The sequence below is a fragment of the Ambystoma mexicanum genome, chromosome 11 (genome assembly GCF_040938575.1).
Source record: "Ambystoma mexicanum isolate Mex_15411 chromosome 11, UKY_AmexF1_1, whole genome shotgun sequence".
Classification (NCBI taxonomy): domain Eukaryota; kingdom Metazoa; phylum Chordata; class Amphibia; order Caudata; family Ambystomatidae; genus Ambystoma; species Ambystoma mexicanum.
In genome coordinates this window covers 827827343-827845302 of record NC_090934.1, presented here as the reverse complement: position 1 = coordinate 827845302, position 17960 = coordinate 827827343, and the positions used below count along the sequence as shown (strand labels likewise).

The 17960-nt window shown below is 43.3% G+C and overlaps 1 protein-coding gene across 1 annotated transcript in view; it reads left to right on the top strand.

The window, feature by feature from the left end:
- Positions 1-17960, top strand: part of ABCC8 (ATP binding cassette subfamily C member 8) — a 1583626-nt gene that overhangs the window by 1534919 nt on the left and 30747 nt on the right. Inside the window, exon 37 of the mRNA XM_069623778.1 lies at positions 4794-4902. Within this exon, the coding sequence (XP_069479879.1) occupies positions 4794-4902 (109 nt within the window). The remainder of the gene's footprint in view (positions 1-4793; positions 4903-17960) is intronic.

The window sequence follows — 17960 nt, the reverse complement described above, 5'->3', positions numbered from 1 at the left end:
GGTCCTTTTATTAGACACTTACAGGCTCATGTATCAAGACCTATATATCTGACGGCATTTCCAGATGTGATCAGTAATGTGATCACTAATGTGAGCAGACAATACCTGCTCTTAAAATGTATTTTAGTGAAGTCCATGCGATTAAGGGTGGCTATCTTGTCATTCCTTGTGCCGAACGTCTATGCAGACAATGCAGAGAAGATGTCATCGAAACATTGGAACATATGAGGACCTGAGCAACCTAAGGCAAAGATATCTGAAAATGTTTAGTAATCAAATTGACTGTACCGAGTTAGCTACACTATGATCGAATCTCATGGAGGGGAATAATCTTAACTTTACCTATTTTATCGTTGCATTTTATTGGAAATGCAGAGATATTGTAGTGACTATTTGATATAGAGGAATTTGGAATTGTTATTAATCTGTTTTCTTCTGGTACTAAACATATGCTATGTAACGTGGCAATGGTATGGTCTTAGGATGGATACTGTTTTATATAGTTTTATATTGTGATGTATGTGATAATATGTACTATGTAATATGTAATGAATGATGTACTTTTAAAATCCTTTTATCTCTGTTTTTGTGATGTTTTATGCTGTATATACAAAACATGATTGCTATATGTATGTTAAACCAAATAAATAAATAAAACCATGTTCTATTTCTTCAGTCATTTCTAGATAAATGGTGAGTTGTTCATCATTTTCTGGGTTTCCTTCACAAGTTGAGACAGAACTTTGGCCATTGTCTCATCTCGTGTGGCATTGTTTTTGCAGGAGTATTTTTGGGCTATGTTGTACAGGTACATGTTTTCTGAAGCATTACTTCTGTTTGGGTAGTATGTGTTAATTAAATTGTTTTTTAAAATGTTCTGGCTGTTGGGATCATTTGTGGCTAATGTTTCTATCTCTTGGTAGGGTTTTAGTACTCTTTTTTGGGATGAAACTGGACCAAGGTTTAGCCAGACAATGTTTTCAGATTAGCCAGATAAGGCTGTACTTGTTAAGCGGTCTGCAGCTTCTTAGCACCCACATTCTCTATGGGAGAGCATATTTATACCAAAGCTGTACAATATTTTGTGACAGTGTTTTGTCAGATGATATGTCATTGCAGAGGTCTATTAGCTCTGCATTCTCAGCTTTGGTGGGATAGGCTGTGATGTATCTTGCAACTGCAGTGGAAATGTCTGCAATGTATTGTATGACCATATTTGCATGCCACAAGAGGGCAATTATTGCATTGTAATCATTGATGTACTTTGATGCTTTATTCCTTTTAATTTGTATGTGTTTTTAGGGAATTTGCCTTTTACACTATGTCTGACAGAAGACACCAAGCTATTTACACATCCTTTTGCGCAGACTGGTCTAGAAAAGCCAAAGCAACATTTGGTGTAGTATTTACCTTTGTTTTTATATCTAGGTCAGCAGTATTTGCCACACTTATTTTTTTGGAAGCGTAAGATTTGTGTACGTAGGTCACTATGTGTGGTTTCTGACAGGATGTCACAGGTAATGTATTTTTCAATAAATTGTAAAACAGTGGCATCACTGTCATGGCCAAATCTGGGAGCATCATTTATCCATAAAAGCATGTGGATGTGTGATGTTCCTCTAGATTCTCTTTTCCCTAAAAGAAGTATTCCACTTCTCTGAGGGGAGGGTTGGTTTTATTGCAGATGAAGTGGAGCATGGCAATGAAGCAATGGGGAAAGTACCTTGATACATTGACAGGGTCATGAAAACAGAGATTTCCTTGTGTTTTTATATGTATTCCATCTTTACTTTGGTTTGCAGTGCCTAAGAAGTTGTGCAAGTCATGCCATGCGTATTCTGCGCAACTTAAAGTCACAAACCATGTGTGTCAGCTTAGGTACCTTAGTATACAACACCCATCAGTGTGCTGTCAGAACCAGTATTCTTTTGTTCAATGCACGTTTGCCAAGAGATTTGTGAAACTTGACTGCAAAACTTCATCTTTGTCTTTTATCTTTTGAAGAAGTTGGGCAGCAGGCACGTGTAAAAAAAATAGAGCCTGTTTTTAATGTGTGTGCAACTCCATAACATAGAGTTTCTCGTTCACCTTCAAAGAGGAGGTGGAAAATGTATTATACATTTTGTCTGAATCTGGGGTCTTTAGAATACATTTGTAAAGAGTGATATTCTGATGCAGCAATTTGTGTGGATCTTTCATCATATGTTCCTCCTTTTCTTGTAGGAAAGAGTAGAGGAAAAGAATGGCTCCTAGACTTTTCTCTGATGTGCTCATTGGTGATCCTTGGTGATCCTTTGGCTTGACACATTTTTTATGTTTCTAATGCATAATCTATGGTGTCTTTGGGGTGTAGTGGGTGAATTGTATACTTGTATAAATTGCTGGCTGCTGTAACAGGATCTGCACGTTCAAATTGGCCAGTTTTTGATGAATCTTGAATTGCTTGGGTGGTTTCTCTTAAGGTTTCTTCAATATTCATCTTTGAAGTATTCATTGTTTTCTTTGAGATATTGTAGGGCTTCTCTAAATTTGTTTAAGTAGACTAGCTGTTACTAAATATATTTGCCTTTTGTGGGTACACCATTAACTACTACATTCAAAGATTGATATATTGCCTGTTGTACTTCTAGAGTTTCTACATTTTCTTTATTATCTAATGGCAAATATACTACTTTGCCACAAATGCCTTTTAGTACCTCAGATGGAGGCAATTTAGCTGTTTTGGGTTGAAGGCACATTATAGCTTGAAATGGGTGTACTGTTTGGATTATAATGCTCTCGTACAAGTTAAGTTATTAGTGATAGCACATTATGGCATTGTTTATTGTCAAAGGTTGTATTGCAGTACATGCAAACTATTGAGGGGTCAGTTATTTTGCACTTATTTTCAGTTGTTAGATAAAAAGCTACTTGGAACCACTGGGATTCCTCATTGTCCTCTATTTTGTAGGCCATATCTACTATTGTTGTGCTCTTTTTATAAAAAGTTCTGTGACAACAGACAAATACTTGGTCTGACATTTCAGCAGATGTGTTTTGAAATGTAGCTATTTCTTTTTTGTATGTGTTTGTTAGGAGGTTGGTGTTTGTAAGGTTTTCACTCATGTTTCCTGAAGTTACAGTCAACTTCAGTGCCAGCATATTTACTTTGGATGTGCTCTATTTTTCAAAGGAGTTCTTTGGCTGTTCCATGTAGGATAATGTTATTTAAATGTTGCATTTCTAGAGCAAGTGTTTTTGCATAGCACAGTCTAGGCACAAGATTTTGTATAGCAGAATGGTGTGTTACTAACATTTTGATGTTGTGGAAGGTGCTTCTCAAATGCAGGCTAATGAATGTCCTTGCATTCCAGTATGGCTGTGCACTGTGCAGGAGACCATGGTTTGTAATGTTTTCATTCTAATTTTGTCTTTTAGTTTCATATAGTGATTGAGGAATTGTTTTAAGGATTTGAAGTATTGTTGGTGTACGCTACATAATTAGCTGTGTGTACATTTGTACACTACACGGTTTGTTTGGGGGAAAGGAACATTTGGTTGAAAGTTTGTTGCAGATGTTTTTTCTATAAGGGTTTTTCTTTTTGCCATAATGGTGTCTTCTACCGTTTCACACCCTCAGCCATTACTGTTTATGGCAATTGCTTTTTTTGTTCTTGTTTATAAGCTTCTCTATTGAGATATGATTGTGTACTGCTTGTGTGAATCAATTCACCTTAACAGAAGTTTGAAAAGGTATCTATATTGACATTGCTCCAAAGGCTAATATGCAGGGCACATTTCTAAAGAGGCAATGATAGTAGAACATGTGCCATAAACACAATTGCTAAAACATATCATTATGCATAATTTGATTAAGTATTCTGTATAAAAAAATAACAGAACGGGGGACTTAAGGTGAATCCATCCTCAGATAAAAAAGTGAACCCTTCGTTGACACATGATTATTGATGTACTCCACTAATGCCTGGGTAGATTTCACTTAACAGTTGCCAAAGAGCACTTAATTTTCAGTGTCAGGTCATATGTTCACCTGGGATGTATAGCTAATCGTGCTAATAGGTTATCTATGTGTCCAGAAACAACATGTGTCAACCCATGATTTGCCATGTTGTCATACACAGTGAGATTGTTAACCCTGCTCGACTCTGTACCACCCTATAGGTCTGTCTTCTGGCAGTATAACGGCTTGAAGTGGAGAACTGGGGTGACCCAGCACTGAGACATATTACAACATTGGCGTAAACCCATATGCTAGCATTCCCCTTCCTTACTTGCCTCTATTCCTTTGTCCACTAACTACAACCAATCACCACTTCTTCCAGCTCACAGAGTATCAGGTCGATCACGAGCGGTGGCCAGGCTGAGTGGGGTCTGCATTCTGAGCGCCCGTTTAAGTCAGGTGGCCACACAGCACTGTCCACTAGCATAGTCATTTGGCCTGCTTTTGTTGAGATGCATGCCTAATAGTAACAGTGGCAAATCGTGATGCTCACAAGCATCTCCTCACTACTTCAGTGTAACTCACTGCAAATTGTACCGTTTGTGTTTGCATGGGACATTTTAAAAACTGTCAAATGTACCGCCAACACATGTTCTGGTCTGCTAATTCAGATCCTCCCATTTCCAATCAGACACATCAAGACCATTCCTAGTAAAAACTGCAGCAGTTTTAGTGTGCCAGAGATGCTGTTTGGGTTGACGTGTCCTGTGCAATCAGCCCAGCAAGGTTTACAGTGTTCACAAAGTAATGCTCATAGTTAGAAACTAACGTCTAGTTTTGCTGTTTTATTTAGGAAGAATTATCATCGATGGCATAGACATTGCTAAACTCCCATTGCAGACACTGAGATCCCGGCTGTCAATCATTCTCCAAGATCCAGTATTATTCAGTGGCACAATTCGGTAAGGATTCAAGTTAAGTATGGTGGTGTATTTAATATTTGTTATCTCTTTATGCTCCATCCTGAACATGCACATATTGCATCTGCAGAAACCTTTACTAGAGACTTTGATAAACCTAATTTTGTATAAATAAATTATTATGTAATGTAATTGTGAATGAAGGGCAAAATTGCATTGTGACTTTGTCAGGGAACACTCCTAAGTACATTGGCACATCTTCCCCTACCTAACCTTCTGACACAGAGTCACTGCAATTGTGGCTATCGTCCTCTCAAGCTTAGGTAATGCTAACACTGTATAGCTGCTCCCCCCGCAACGGGTACACAGCACTGCAGTAAGATTCCTTCTTGCCCTAGGCCCTAGAGAGCACATCACACCCACCCTCTGTGTCCTTCACTGGCTGCCGATCGAGCGACGATACACCTGCTAGGAAATGTGCATCACCCACAACACAGGACACGAATATCTGGTATCACTACATATTATCCCCACCAAAAATATTGTCATATATATGGTAGTCTGGAACGGCCATAGGCGATATTTTTGGGTGGATAACTTTTGGGAGCAGGGTTTACAGGGGTGTCCCCCGCTCCTTTAAAAATAATGCAGGGGTTGCGGGGGTGTCCCCCGCAGATTCCATGCCTTAATATCGCCGCATAAATATGGCGATATTTTTGGATGGCAAAATTTTTGCGGGGATGCTAACACATGGAACCGAATATACAGGGCCACCAAAAACCTGAGATCCTGCACAACTCTCCTCCTTGTCAGCCCATCTGCAAAATCAACCAGAATAGGGGGATCTTCTTTCTCAGTCCAAGCTCCCACTATCTGGTACTCGATTCCATTTAGCATCCACTGCATAGAGGATCACCTTGCTTTCACAAAGGCTCTCAAGACCTGGTTCTTCCCATCTGTGCCCTGACTGACCTAGTACACCTCCCGGATAAACTATCACCCCCAGACAGGAAGGTGGGGACTCCCCGATGAGTCATCAGAGGAAACTCTAAGTCCCAAAATATATACTATCGAAACAAAATAAGATCAAAAGAGGCACAGAGATAGATATTTAAACAGAACACAGTTTATTATGCATGGCAGGGGAAACACTTGTGTATAGGCGCGTTACAAATGCCATATCATATCATATCAAGTCAGCTGATCACTAACAAGCCAAGCCCCCCCGTACTCAGCTGTCACACTAGCAATGAGCCCTCTAGCACACCCACCCAGCACACCATAGCACTGAGAGCGTTTATCTGTTCCTCACATTAGTCTTGTAGGACTCAACTACCAAGTAGCAGGCCCTTAATGAGGATCAGATGTCAGATACTGCATGGACAGGTGGACCTCATGGCAATTCCAGCATTCTGCCCCCTGTGTGATATTGGGATTTGCCTTCTCTACTATGAGCTGGACTGTAGATCACCTCCCCTATTCTCAGTGTTACTGCTTCAGTCAGGTCCTTGCACTCTTCACCAGCTCCACAGCCAGTCTTTGGTCCAGATCCTAATGGGCTCTATTCTCTTAAGTCTTACTCTCAGGACTTGTGCCCCTTCTCTCCAGTCCTCTTCTCTCTTCTTAGGTTCTCGGTTTTGCTTCTCTTTGCTGGCTCTGCCTGTCTCCCTTCATCCCTGTCTCTCACCTCTCTTTCTTCTCCAACTTTCCCCCTGCTCTTCTTCTTCACCCTCATTATATATTTTACCGCCTTCTATCATCTTTACAATTTCAATTCCTCCTCCTCTCTGACTTCCCCCCTCGTTTCACTTCATACTCTCTCTCCGCTCGGCGTGACGTTGCTTTTCACTCACCCTGCTCCATGTTCTCCATCAGCATATTAACTCAAACACTCGCCTTCTGGCTGTTCCTCCTTTTATAACATACCTGTATGTGGAATGGGATTTTATGATTGAGAGACATACGGCATCAGTGTGTTAATTTAGAGATGACATTTTTATTGCCCAGGACTTGAGAAAATTATTATCTCTCCACGTGCTTTACCTCGGTTTGCTAGCCATTCCTGAGGGGAACTAAAGGCCATCTGGCCTCTTGGAGTGCCAAGTGGTGCGAGGCTACTCTGTTGTGAGTGCATCGTCATGCCTGTCTGCTTACCCACCTCTAGTGAATAACTATAAACTCCCCATCACAGCTTCTCTGTTCTCCAAATTCACTAACCTTCCCTCCACTGTCACCCACCCTACACTGATAAGAACATGTGACTCAAAGACCCATTCATCGACAGGCTTTGCATGGCCCACACGTTTCTCTTCCTTCTCTGCATATCATGTGTCATGGACCATGGAGGGGTTATATGCATGCTTAAGAACTGGCCAAGATCCTGCAGCCACGAGGCCATTGGTCCTGTTCTCATGGCCAAGTATGCAGTTACAGCAGGGCAAGATGATGAGGTGGCTGGAAAGAGGAGGACCATGAATAGCAAGCAATTGAAAAAATACCAGGACAAAGGTGTGTATCCCATGTAAACACTGAAAACAAATTACGTGTTTACAGGGTTCTTCCAGTAAAAAGCTGCTTCCTTCATGGGGCAGAGAAGGTAAGCATTGGTGGGGGACAAAGAGTACCCTTGCTTAATCTGCAGAAATAAATGCACCCCAGAGTGTCTGGAAAAGTCTCTTGTAGAGGCGCAGCTGAATGCCTCTACAGGAAGTCCCGCCCCCATCTTGTCTATATGTTGGAAACAGGAAATCACGACATGCACGACACCAGTGATTGTGCCAATTCCACCGACAGTCGTGGAGAAAAGTTATCCATTGAGAAGACCCTATATGATGTAACCCCGCATAGATGACAATCTCTTGGAGGAGATCCCTGAAGGAATATGAAGGTGAGAGGAAAAGAGGCTGGTGATGTCACAAGAAATGAGCATGATGCACTGGAAAGAATGGTCAAAGAAGAAGATGCATAGATCTTATAGAATCTGATTGTGAAGTAAAGAATCAAGTAACCTTTCATTTGCAGAATGAAGATTGCACGTGTGAAGAGCACTGCAGAAAATGCAAGTCATTTTATAACTGTACAGATGCAGCAACACAAGTAGACTAAGTTATCATAAAGGCTTGCTATATGTAGTGAATACACTGCAGGGGGTGCCACCATTATATAGAATTCTGGACATCGGTGTCACATATTTAGTAAGCTCAGACCCGGGAAGAAAGAGGGATCAGAAAGCATAAGCGTGCCGTGTGAAGATGGGCAAGCGCATTCATAATTTAAATGCAAAGCTAAACAAGTCAACTGAATGGATGTTGCAGTCAAGCGTTAGAGATAGAAATTCAGCAGCAGTGCATTGATCCACAATATCATGGGGTGATCGTCGCCCTATCAGCAGTGAGGAGATTGATCCCCTATGGTAGTTTGCATATTGTTGGTTCCCTCCACCCATCGCCTCCATGTTGGATCTACAGATGTTAGCTGAGCTTTAAACAGTGAAATGCATGCCACAGGCGGTGACTCCGGACTGAGAGCACGTTTGCATCAGGAGGGATCTCAAATCAAAGGGATAGACATAGTAAGTGTTGCAGACATGAACGGCTACATATTGGTTTGTTTCAGTAAGAGGCTCTCCTGATTTAATGCCCTCTTTCATTTAATCCCACCCCACAATTCTGGGGCATGAAACAGGCTAATTTAATATAAATTCCATGCATGTTTTATGCAGGGCGAAGTCACTACAATATTACACAATCGCATGCAGCTTGCTACAAAAACAAAAATAACCCGCCAGCGTAAATCTTGCCATTTCTCAACACATGCAAAGATTTGCATAATGATATCTCTCTATGTTTAATTCTGAATGTAAAGATACAATCTAGTTGTAATTATGTCACTTGTTAGTCCTTCTATCAAACTCTCTTGACTTCAAAACATTTCTAAATGATACAAACGTTACATAACAAATTATTGAAAGAACTTTGCTTTCACCAATAACACTAACACAAGGGGTAAATATAGTATAAACAGGAGTAGTAAATATGTTGCTGTGGGTTGCTGGTATATATGTACAATTTCAAAGTATACGTACACTGAGTTGCATCCAAAATCTGCAGGTTTTGGGTTATGGATGAGGTGTTATCGATTCAGAATGCAAAGAATTTGGAGATTAGTTTGAGGACATTCTGATTTAAGTATGAGTGCCCTTCCCTTTTTTTATTTTGCAGATTGAGACCCACAGGTGTGAGATTCTTTTTCTCCCCTAAGTAGAGTCAGGAGTGAGGGTGCATGGGATTTGCGTTCACATTATTTTCTATGGGAGTAGAAATGACACAATTAAGCTTGCTCTCATCCCTGAATTCAATGTATACCTATGGCCTTCGCAGATTACACATTATCACACACATGTTCATTAAGCTGTGGTAGGGACATCATTGAATCATAGCTCAATGTTACGTAAATTTGTGAAAAAGCTTTCTCAAGATTATTATGCACACCCCTAGTGCAAGTCATCTTCGTCAGTTACTAGATACACGGTACACCATTGGCTATCAAACTATAAGCCCTGTTTGTTATATGGCCATCTACAATTGGTTGGCACGCTTGTACCCTTCTGGAACATTCAGATCACAAGCAGCACGTAAACTGGTACCACAGGTGCCAGCAGGTGGACTTGACCATGTCTCCCACCCAATTAGTCTTACATCTCTCGTGACTTCTTCCATTCACTGTTTAAAGCTCAGCTAAGCTCTGTAGATCCAAGATGGAGGGGATGGGCGGAGGGAACCAAAATATGCAAACTACCATAGGGGATCAATCTCCTCACTGCTGATAGGGCGACCATCACCCCATGATATTGTGGATCAATGCACTGCTGCTGAATTTCTATCTCTAACGCTTGACTGCAACATCCATTCAGTTGACTTGTTTAGCTTTGCATTTAAATTATGAATGCGCTTGCCCATCTTCACACGTCACGCTTATATGTATTGATCTAATATAAAATGATAACGTTTATACAAAGCAATACTTCTGTTTTCTTATGATGAGCTTCAATCTTTTGTGTTAGAGCTGAACTGGTAAAGGATGTTAATATGTGTGTACCATAGATTGCTGCTTTGGCACACTATGTGAAAGCGTCTCCACTCTGCGCAACACACTCAGCACCGATTGACACATGTAAGTGACTCACTTGTCACCAGAGATGACATTGAACTGCAGGGGCTCCAGAGTGTCGTGCTCTTTCAGAAGTGCCATCAGAGGCAGCCTGGCTAGTAGGATTTCTCTTCAATCCGATGGCTTAGTTCCAAAGATATAATGACCACAAGTCACCTTTCATGGAAATTACTTCCTCTGACTTGTCCTTCCTCTGTCTAGTGAGCAAATGTATTATTTCCTTGAAATCACTTCCTTGCATTGTAATGAGAACTCTACGTCATATAGGATCACTTTATCAGATCATAAATTCATGACCATGTATTCAATATTCAGAAACGGGCATACCTATAGCATGATGGCTAACACTGTGCCATAGTGCTTACCAAGTGTGCCACTGCTCAACCAATGTTTTATGTAGAGGGAGGGCTTCTTTTGTGTTACTGTGGTGCCTGTGGTATGAGAGATCACATGAACAGCACATTGCACATCCCAATACATTTGCTGTGTTTACAAGATTGATGTACGGCCAATAGTTAGTCATTGTGTAACTGTCACCTGAAGTATAGTGGGGAGTTGTGCCGGAGATGGTTTGGGTGGATGGCCAGGGGTGAAGATTTAGAAAGTACAGTCTGGTGCTTTCAAAAGGTGGAACAAGGTAGTGGAAAGTGTGTACAGGTCAAAACCTATGAAGATAAGAAGAGACTGATGGAAATTAAGCAATCAGCCTAAGATGAATGAACACGCTTTGCAGGGAAGCCAGCCAATCAGGAGGTACAGAGTGCAGGCTCACATTGCTAATCAAAGACCGCGTTCCAAGCCGCCTGATGGCCATCTTCCCCCCACCAACCCAGCAGTACATTTTTCCTGCACCACCCAATCCCCACTTACCTGATTGCTGTGACGAAGGGTGCTGCTGCTGCAGCTTCTTTCCCCACTCCGTTTGGCCATCATGGAAATGGAAGAGGGGCTCCTTATGGAGCCCCACCTTCCTATTTCATGGTGGCCATGTCTGCATAGTATTTTTTTCCATGTACAGGACGCTGCATGGCGGCCAGTTCACGGAAAGAAAATACTTGCCAGTTAGCCTGGTCCCAGTCCAGGGGACAGGTACTAATAGCGTTAAGCACCTGTTCCACTCATTAAACGCTCTCGCTTTGCTCGGGCCTTTAACTCAGGACCTGGGCCATTAACACCTGTTCCAGTCCTTGGAACAGGTGTTCAATGCTTAATTTTAATTTAGGAGATAATAGTCCCCCTGTATACAAATTAGTTACCTGCTTGAAAAGTATCTCAACAGTGGCTTTTGTCTTGGCTTCACAGATTCAAACCATTTGTAGCTGAGGTTCTGAAATCGTTCCAAACTGTGGAATAATCTGAATTTGAGCCGCTTGTATAGATGTGAGCATTTCATTGTTCAACTCGCTTCTAACACCGCTCTTTGGTGATACTGAGTTCTAGAATACTGGACTTGCATCCTAGAGCTCAGTATTACTGGTGGCCAAGGAAAGGATACAATGGGGACATACAAATGAAGGTAAATGAAAAAGCATAGAGAATGGACTTTCTTTATTTGCCTTATTTTAGAAATGCTCGGATCATCTTACCCACAGAGGTACCTGCATAATTCAGAAGGAGGTTCTGACCTGCCCTCTTGTCTACATTAGTGTCGAGAGCAAGTATGACAGGGCCCGTGTTTGTGAAATGTAAAAAGAATAAAGCAATTAAACTCCTGTTAGAGGGCTAGAAATGCAAGTCTATAACACAGCTGTTCTATTAAAAAACAAAAACACATGCATGACAGGGTTGGCAATGACCCTGTCGTGCATTACACACCCCCTTGTGACTACTCAAATAGGGGCAGTGTAATGTGAACATTTTCTGAGCATTTAATGGAGCATTCCATTTGTGGACTTGGGCTGCTCTTTGAAAGGCACACAAATGCATACGTGGAAACACAAGTGGGTCCCTATGTACAATGATCTTTTCAAATGAAATCTATGCACACGTTCCCCTTTGAAGAGATACACTGTGTAAGATACAATGGAAATTGTTCCTTTCAAAAGTTTGGTTGAATAGAGAGGACTGTGCAATCAAACATGCACATAGTCAGAGACAGATGACCATTGAACAGAAAAGCGCCAACTGGGAGTCAGATTGATTAAAGAAACACAGTGAGGTCCACTTGCAGATCGGCAATTTCACAACCACGGCGGGGCAGATACTACAAATATCACCTTAGCTCATAGACAGCTAGTGATGATCCGATACCTTTACAGAAACTGGCAGCAAGAGTGAAATGCTTCCCGACAGCAGTATATCATCGGTGTGGTTTTCAATTCCATCTTGCCAGCGGGAGAAGATTGTAAGAATACAAAGCAAAACACATGAAAGCCTGCCAGTCCCTCTGTATTAAGGTATAACAGCTACTTTTGGGTTAGAAGATTTGTGGCAGGAAGAGCACCCTTGAAAGTCGCTATGGTCTGACTCTTGGGTGACTGCCTTCTGTTTCCTTATTGTTTACTTCTTATTGTAACGTCTTATATGTGAAAGGGCTTTGACACCTTTGGGCTAGCGGTCTAAATAAATAAATAAATACAAATGAAAAAGAGGGAAGACATACTTTAAAACTATTTGGTAGGGAAGCCATGATACATGTTTATGACCTCATTATGAAAAGGATGTTTTGTAGGAACCATTGCCCCAGTGGTTTTTGCCGGCCATGCGTTGGTTAAATTGGTTGTGGAACTGCGAGCAGAGTCCGAAATTCGCAATTGAGAGGACGAACGAGGATGGACAACATTATTTTAGCAGACAAAAGGTGTTCAAACTATAGCAACACTGCTTGTTAGTTCTTTTTAGGTAAACAATAGTATGGTAGCGACTGTAACATCCTGCTTTTGAAAGGCTCTTCTGGCCGTTTTGTAATGTCAAGGCCAAGAGAAAAAGCAAAACTAAGAGAAGGCATCTGTATGTTAGAGTATTGGCGCACTTCAAGAAAAACATTTTCTTTCTCAATTCTGAGGGAGGAATAGTGAGAAATTATAATGTACGCAATATTCAAACTGTGCTTGAAATATACCGAAAGGAGAACACCAATGTTATGATGGGCTGTGCACCCTCATCTTTGCCCTGTGTGAACCAGCATTCGCACGAGCAGGACACTGCACATGCCCTTATATATGATGTGTGTGTGCAGGATTGCAGGCATGTGCAGATGTACCTTACTACATGCATAGGCTACCCACACTAGAAGAAGGTTATAACATGTGGTGCGTTGAACGTCCATTTGGTGGCTCTTGCACATGTGTTGCTGTTTGATGTCAACTGTAAGGCAATGCTGGTGATTTAAGATCCCTTGCAGTGACCATTCCATAGAAAGTCTACAATTTTTCGTATTTAGTGAAAGGTTTGCTGAGCCTTCAGATGCCTGGTGGCACTTTCTTTTTTTTCCACTTAAATGTTATTGAATCCAAACGCAAGTAAAAAATCAAAAACAACAGACCAACAATAGCCTCAATAAACACAACAAATAGAAGACCCCTCCCCACCACTCTCGCCCACCCCCCCCCGCTCAGAAACAACCGTATCCAACACATTAATGGAGTCACAGATTCAAATCAATGAAGGACCAAACACTTCACGACGGCTGACATATCAGGCTCAAACTGAAAGAGAAAATGAAATAACAGACACTGGAAGGCACACACATAATGAGCATCAATCTATACCAAGAGGATTCATAGTCTCATCGATTCACAGCTCTCGTGGAGCAGAACCACCATCCAGTCTTGGAGGAAAGAGTTCATAGTATCGGGAGTCAAAGCTGAAAGTTTCTCGTAAGTAAATATCGTCCAGAGCTTGGCCGTCCAGTCCGACTTCACCGGCACCAAGCAGCTTTTCCACTTCTGAGCTAAGGCCAGTTTCCCTGCTCGGAGCATGGCGTGAACCACCTGGGTAAGGGAGCCGAGACCTCATCCAGGGACGAGATGCCAAAGAGGAGTTCGAGGGGGAAGAGGGACAGAGGAACACCCGTAATCTCATTATTCCAGTTCTGCAGGTCTGCCCAAAATTCCTGAATAACAGGGCACTCCCACCATAAGTGGAACCATGTCCCATGTTGACCATACTTCCTCGGACAGGCTGGGGACACCCCAGGAAACATTTTGCCGAGTCTCTCTGGTGCAAGGTGCCACATGTGTAACATTTTAAAGTTGTGCTCCATCGCTGCTGTGTACAAGCAGCCCTAGAAAAGGGATTTAAAGATAGCTGCCCAAGTATCCTCCTCCACCACCATCCCCAACCTAGTCCCCACTGTTTCTTGAACCTCTGTCTACTCTCCACCTCCGCTGTAATTAGGACCTTACAACATCTAGACAGGGAACTTCTCATTGATGAAGATTCAACAATGATTTTCACAAGTGGCATAAGGGGTCGGGCCAGACCTTCCACCCAATGGCTATCCTACAAGATCCCCTTCACTCGAATATAATCAAAAATGTACACCAGAGAATCTCCCATGGCCTCCACCAGGCTGGCATACTCATTGAATTCACCCTGCTGGAAGAACTGCGCTGCACGTTCGAGGCCCACATCCGACCAACGCTGTGTCCCGCGCAGATCTCTTTTGCCCAGGTTGATCGGGGTCCCACAGAGAAGACAAAGGAGAGGGCCAACAGACAGGGTAGGATTATTCCTAATTTTATACGGGTGGTCCTTAGTAGGGGACCACAAGAGATATCTCACCTTCCTGGGGTAAACTTGCACATCTTCGCTGTAAGACCAATAGGTTCTCATGTCATCTCTCGAGTGCTCCAACATCACTCTTAATTGAGCGGCTTTGTGGTAGAGCCTGAAGTTTGGTAAACCAAAACCGCTATACGCTCTTGGGAGCGTCAAGGTCCCATGCTTAACCCTTGATTTTTTCCCCTTCCAAATAAAGCACTGGACCATTAAATGGAGGGATCTAAAAAAAGACCTTGGAATGGCGATTGGGAGGGAAGAAAAAAGGTAAAGAAGCCTAGGCAAAATATTCATCTTGACTGACACCATAAGCCCAAACCACGAAAGGGTCAAGGAGGCCCAACGAAGTAAATCAGACTATGGGCCTCATTACGACCCAGGCGGTAAATTACCGCCTGGGCCGTGACTTTACCACCATGGCGTAAACTACGTTTACGCCATGGTGGTTGGCGGACTTACCGCCCCATTCCGATCTTGGCGGGGCGGTAAGTCCCCAATCCCCATTTACCCTTCCCCATTCCCATTTTTGCCCCATAGGGCATAATGGGAGTGGGGAAGGCGTTAATTACGCCACCGTAAATTACGGTGGCGTAATTAACTCCATGGTCCCTTAGCGCCATGGATTTTAACACCTGCTAAAAGCAGGTGTTAAGTCCGCCATGGCGCTAAGGGACCTCGTACTCAGGCGGTAAGGGTCGGCGCTGTTTACGCCGCCGTAAAACCCTTACCGCCTGAGTCGTAATGAGGCCCTATATCTTGGCTAGGATGTGAGGATAATTTACTTCGAAGAGGAGGGACAAGTCTCTTGGGAGAAGAACCCCCAGATTGGATGTAGTCTTACACTCAACTCTAATACCCCCCAATGACTCCCTTCCCTCAACTTCCACATCGGCTCTACCCATTGGCATCAAACAGGATTTCCCTGGGTTGATTTTCAGCCCAGAAAAGAGGCTGAACTCTCTGATCAAGTCTTTGAGGTTTGGAAGAGAAATCTGAAGGTTGGTCAAGTATGCTAGAATGTCATCCGCGAATAGGGAGAGCTTAAACTTGAGATCCCCACAGCAAACACCCGTAATCCCCTGATGCTGCCTTATGGCTATCGCCAGAGGATCCATCACCAGAGCCTGGAGAAGGGGCGAAATCGGACATCGCTGACGGGTACCCCTGGAGAGCGAGAATATGGCCGATACCGTCTCATTCACTGCCACTCTGACCATTGGGCCATTGTAAAGTTTTGAGATCCAACCGCAAAACCTAGCCTCCAGACCCATCCTCTGCAGGACCTTGCCCATGTAAACCCACTCAACCCGGTCAAAGGCCTTCTCCAAGTCCAAAGACTGCAGATAGGCCTCCTCACCTGTAATCGCTACTTCATGCATTAAGTCCAGAGATTTCCTGATGTTGTGTCCCCCCTGTCTCCTGGGAATAAAGCCCACCTGTTCCCCGTGCACCAGCGAAGGGAGAAGCAGGGCCAACCTATTAGCCAGGAGCTTGGGCAACACCTTCAGGTCCGTGTTGAGTAGTGAAATGGGACGGTAGGATTGGCACTCTTTTGGGTCCTTTCCTTCCTTTGGGATGACAACAATGCGAGCTGAGAGCATTGATTGTGGGAGACGGCCTGACTCCACGACTATATTGAAGCGCTTAGCCAGGAAGGGTGCAAGGGCGAGGCAAAAGGACTTATAGAAGAAAACCGTAAAAACCATCTTCCCCTGGTGTTGTACCTAACTTCATTGAACTGATTGTATTGATTACTTCTTATGGAGTAATGGGTCTCTCCAAGGGGTCTGATTTCTCGGGGGAGAGACGGGGTAGCGGTATGGAGTCCAGGAACCTATCTATATCTGCCCCATCCCCACCATATTCTGAGCTATACAGGCGTTCGTAATATAGACAGAACTGCTCCGCAGTGTCCCACCCGGAAGGATCAGCAAATCCACCCTCTTATTATTTCTAAGCCCCCGAAACCTCCAGGCTAGGATTTTGTTAGCTTTCTCACCCCTCTCCATATATCTTTGCTTAAGGAAGGAAATCTTCCTCTCCGTTTGCCCAACTAATAGGGAGGCGAGTTTCGCCTTTAATTGTTGCAGCTCAGCCCACTTGCCTTGGAACATCTGAGACCTAAGCTTACCCCTTGGTTGCAAGGCCTCGATTTTGTCCCTGAGAAGCCTCTCCTCCCTGCATCTCTCCCATTTTCTCGCCGCCCCCAACCCTATGAGAACGCCCCTGATTGTGGCCTTAAAGGCCTCCAAAACTCCCTCTGTCCCCACCTGCCCGTCATCATTGATTTGAAAAAACTCCTTAATGGAGGCAAGGATGGACTGAATAACTCCTTATCCTTCAGCAGGAGATCATTGCAGGTCCATCTCCCTGGGCCAGGGACTCGCCTCGGCATCCCTTATTGAACCTTAACTAAGTCGTGGACTGACCACGGCGTCACTTCCACTTCCGTTCCCGTGATCCTCTCACAGAGTGCCTTGTCGACTAGGATATAGTAAATTCTAGAGAATGATGAATGGGTTCTAGAGAAGTATGTAGATAAAGGGTCTTGGTCCCCCCGGGCCGAGTGAGAATCCCATAGCCCCAACTTGTCATTAGTGCTCTGGAAAGAAGCTGCTAGACGTCTCTGTGTCAGAGAATCTGTGCAAGGACGCTCGGACCTCATGTCTTGATCCAGGTCCAAGACCATATTAAAATCCCCTCCCACCAAAAGGGCACCCTCAGTAAAGGACATGATTTTGGACTTCATCTCCAATCAAAAGCGATCCTGGGCTTCGTTGTGGGCATAGATAGAGGCTAAAGTCACCTTGGATCCCCTCACTTCCCCCTTAACCATTATAAATCGACCCTCAGGGTCTCTACTTTGGGCTTTCGGGGGAAAACTGAACCTTCGACGAAATCACTATTGCCACCCCCTCTTCCTGGCATGGCAGGACGCATGAAAAACCCTCTGAATCAACCTAGCTTTTAGTGGGTTTCTTGAAGATAGAGAAAATCAAGCTTCAACCTATAAAATTCCTTCACAACCAGGGATCGCTTCTGGGGAGAGTTGAGACCACGTGCATTCAATGAGCCCAGAGTCAGCAAGAGATCAGATTCAGCCATCGGGGGAGCAGAATCTAAGCTCTACTTCACTCGGAGTTCAAAATCCCGCAAGACTTCTCCCTTGACTGATTCGCCAACTGTTTCCCAATAAACATTTCTCTCTC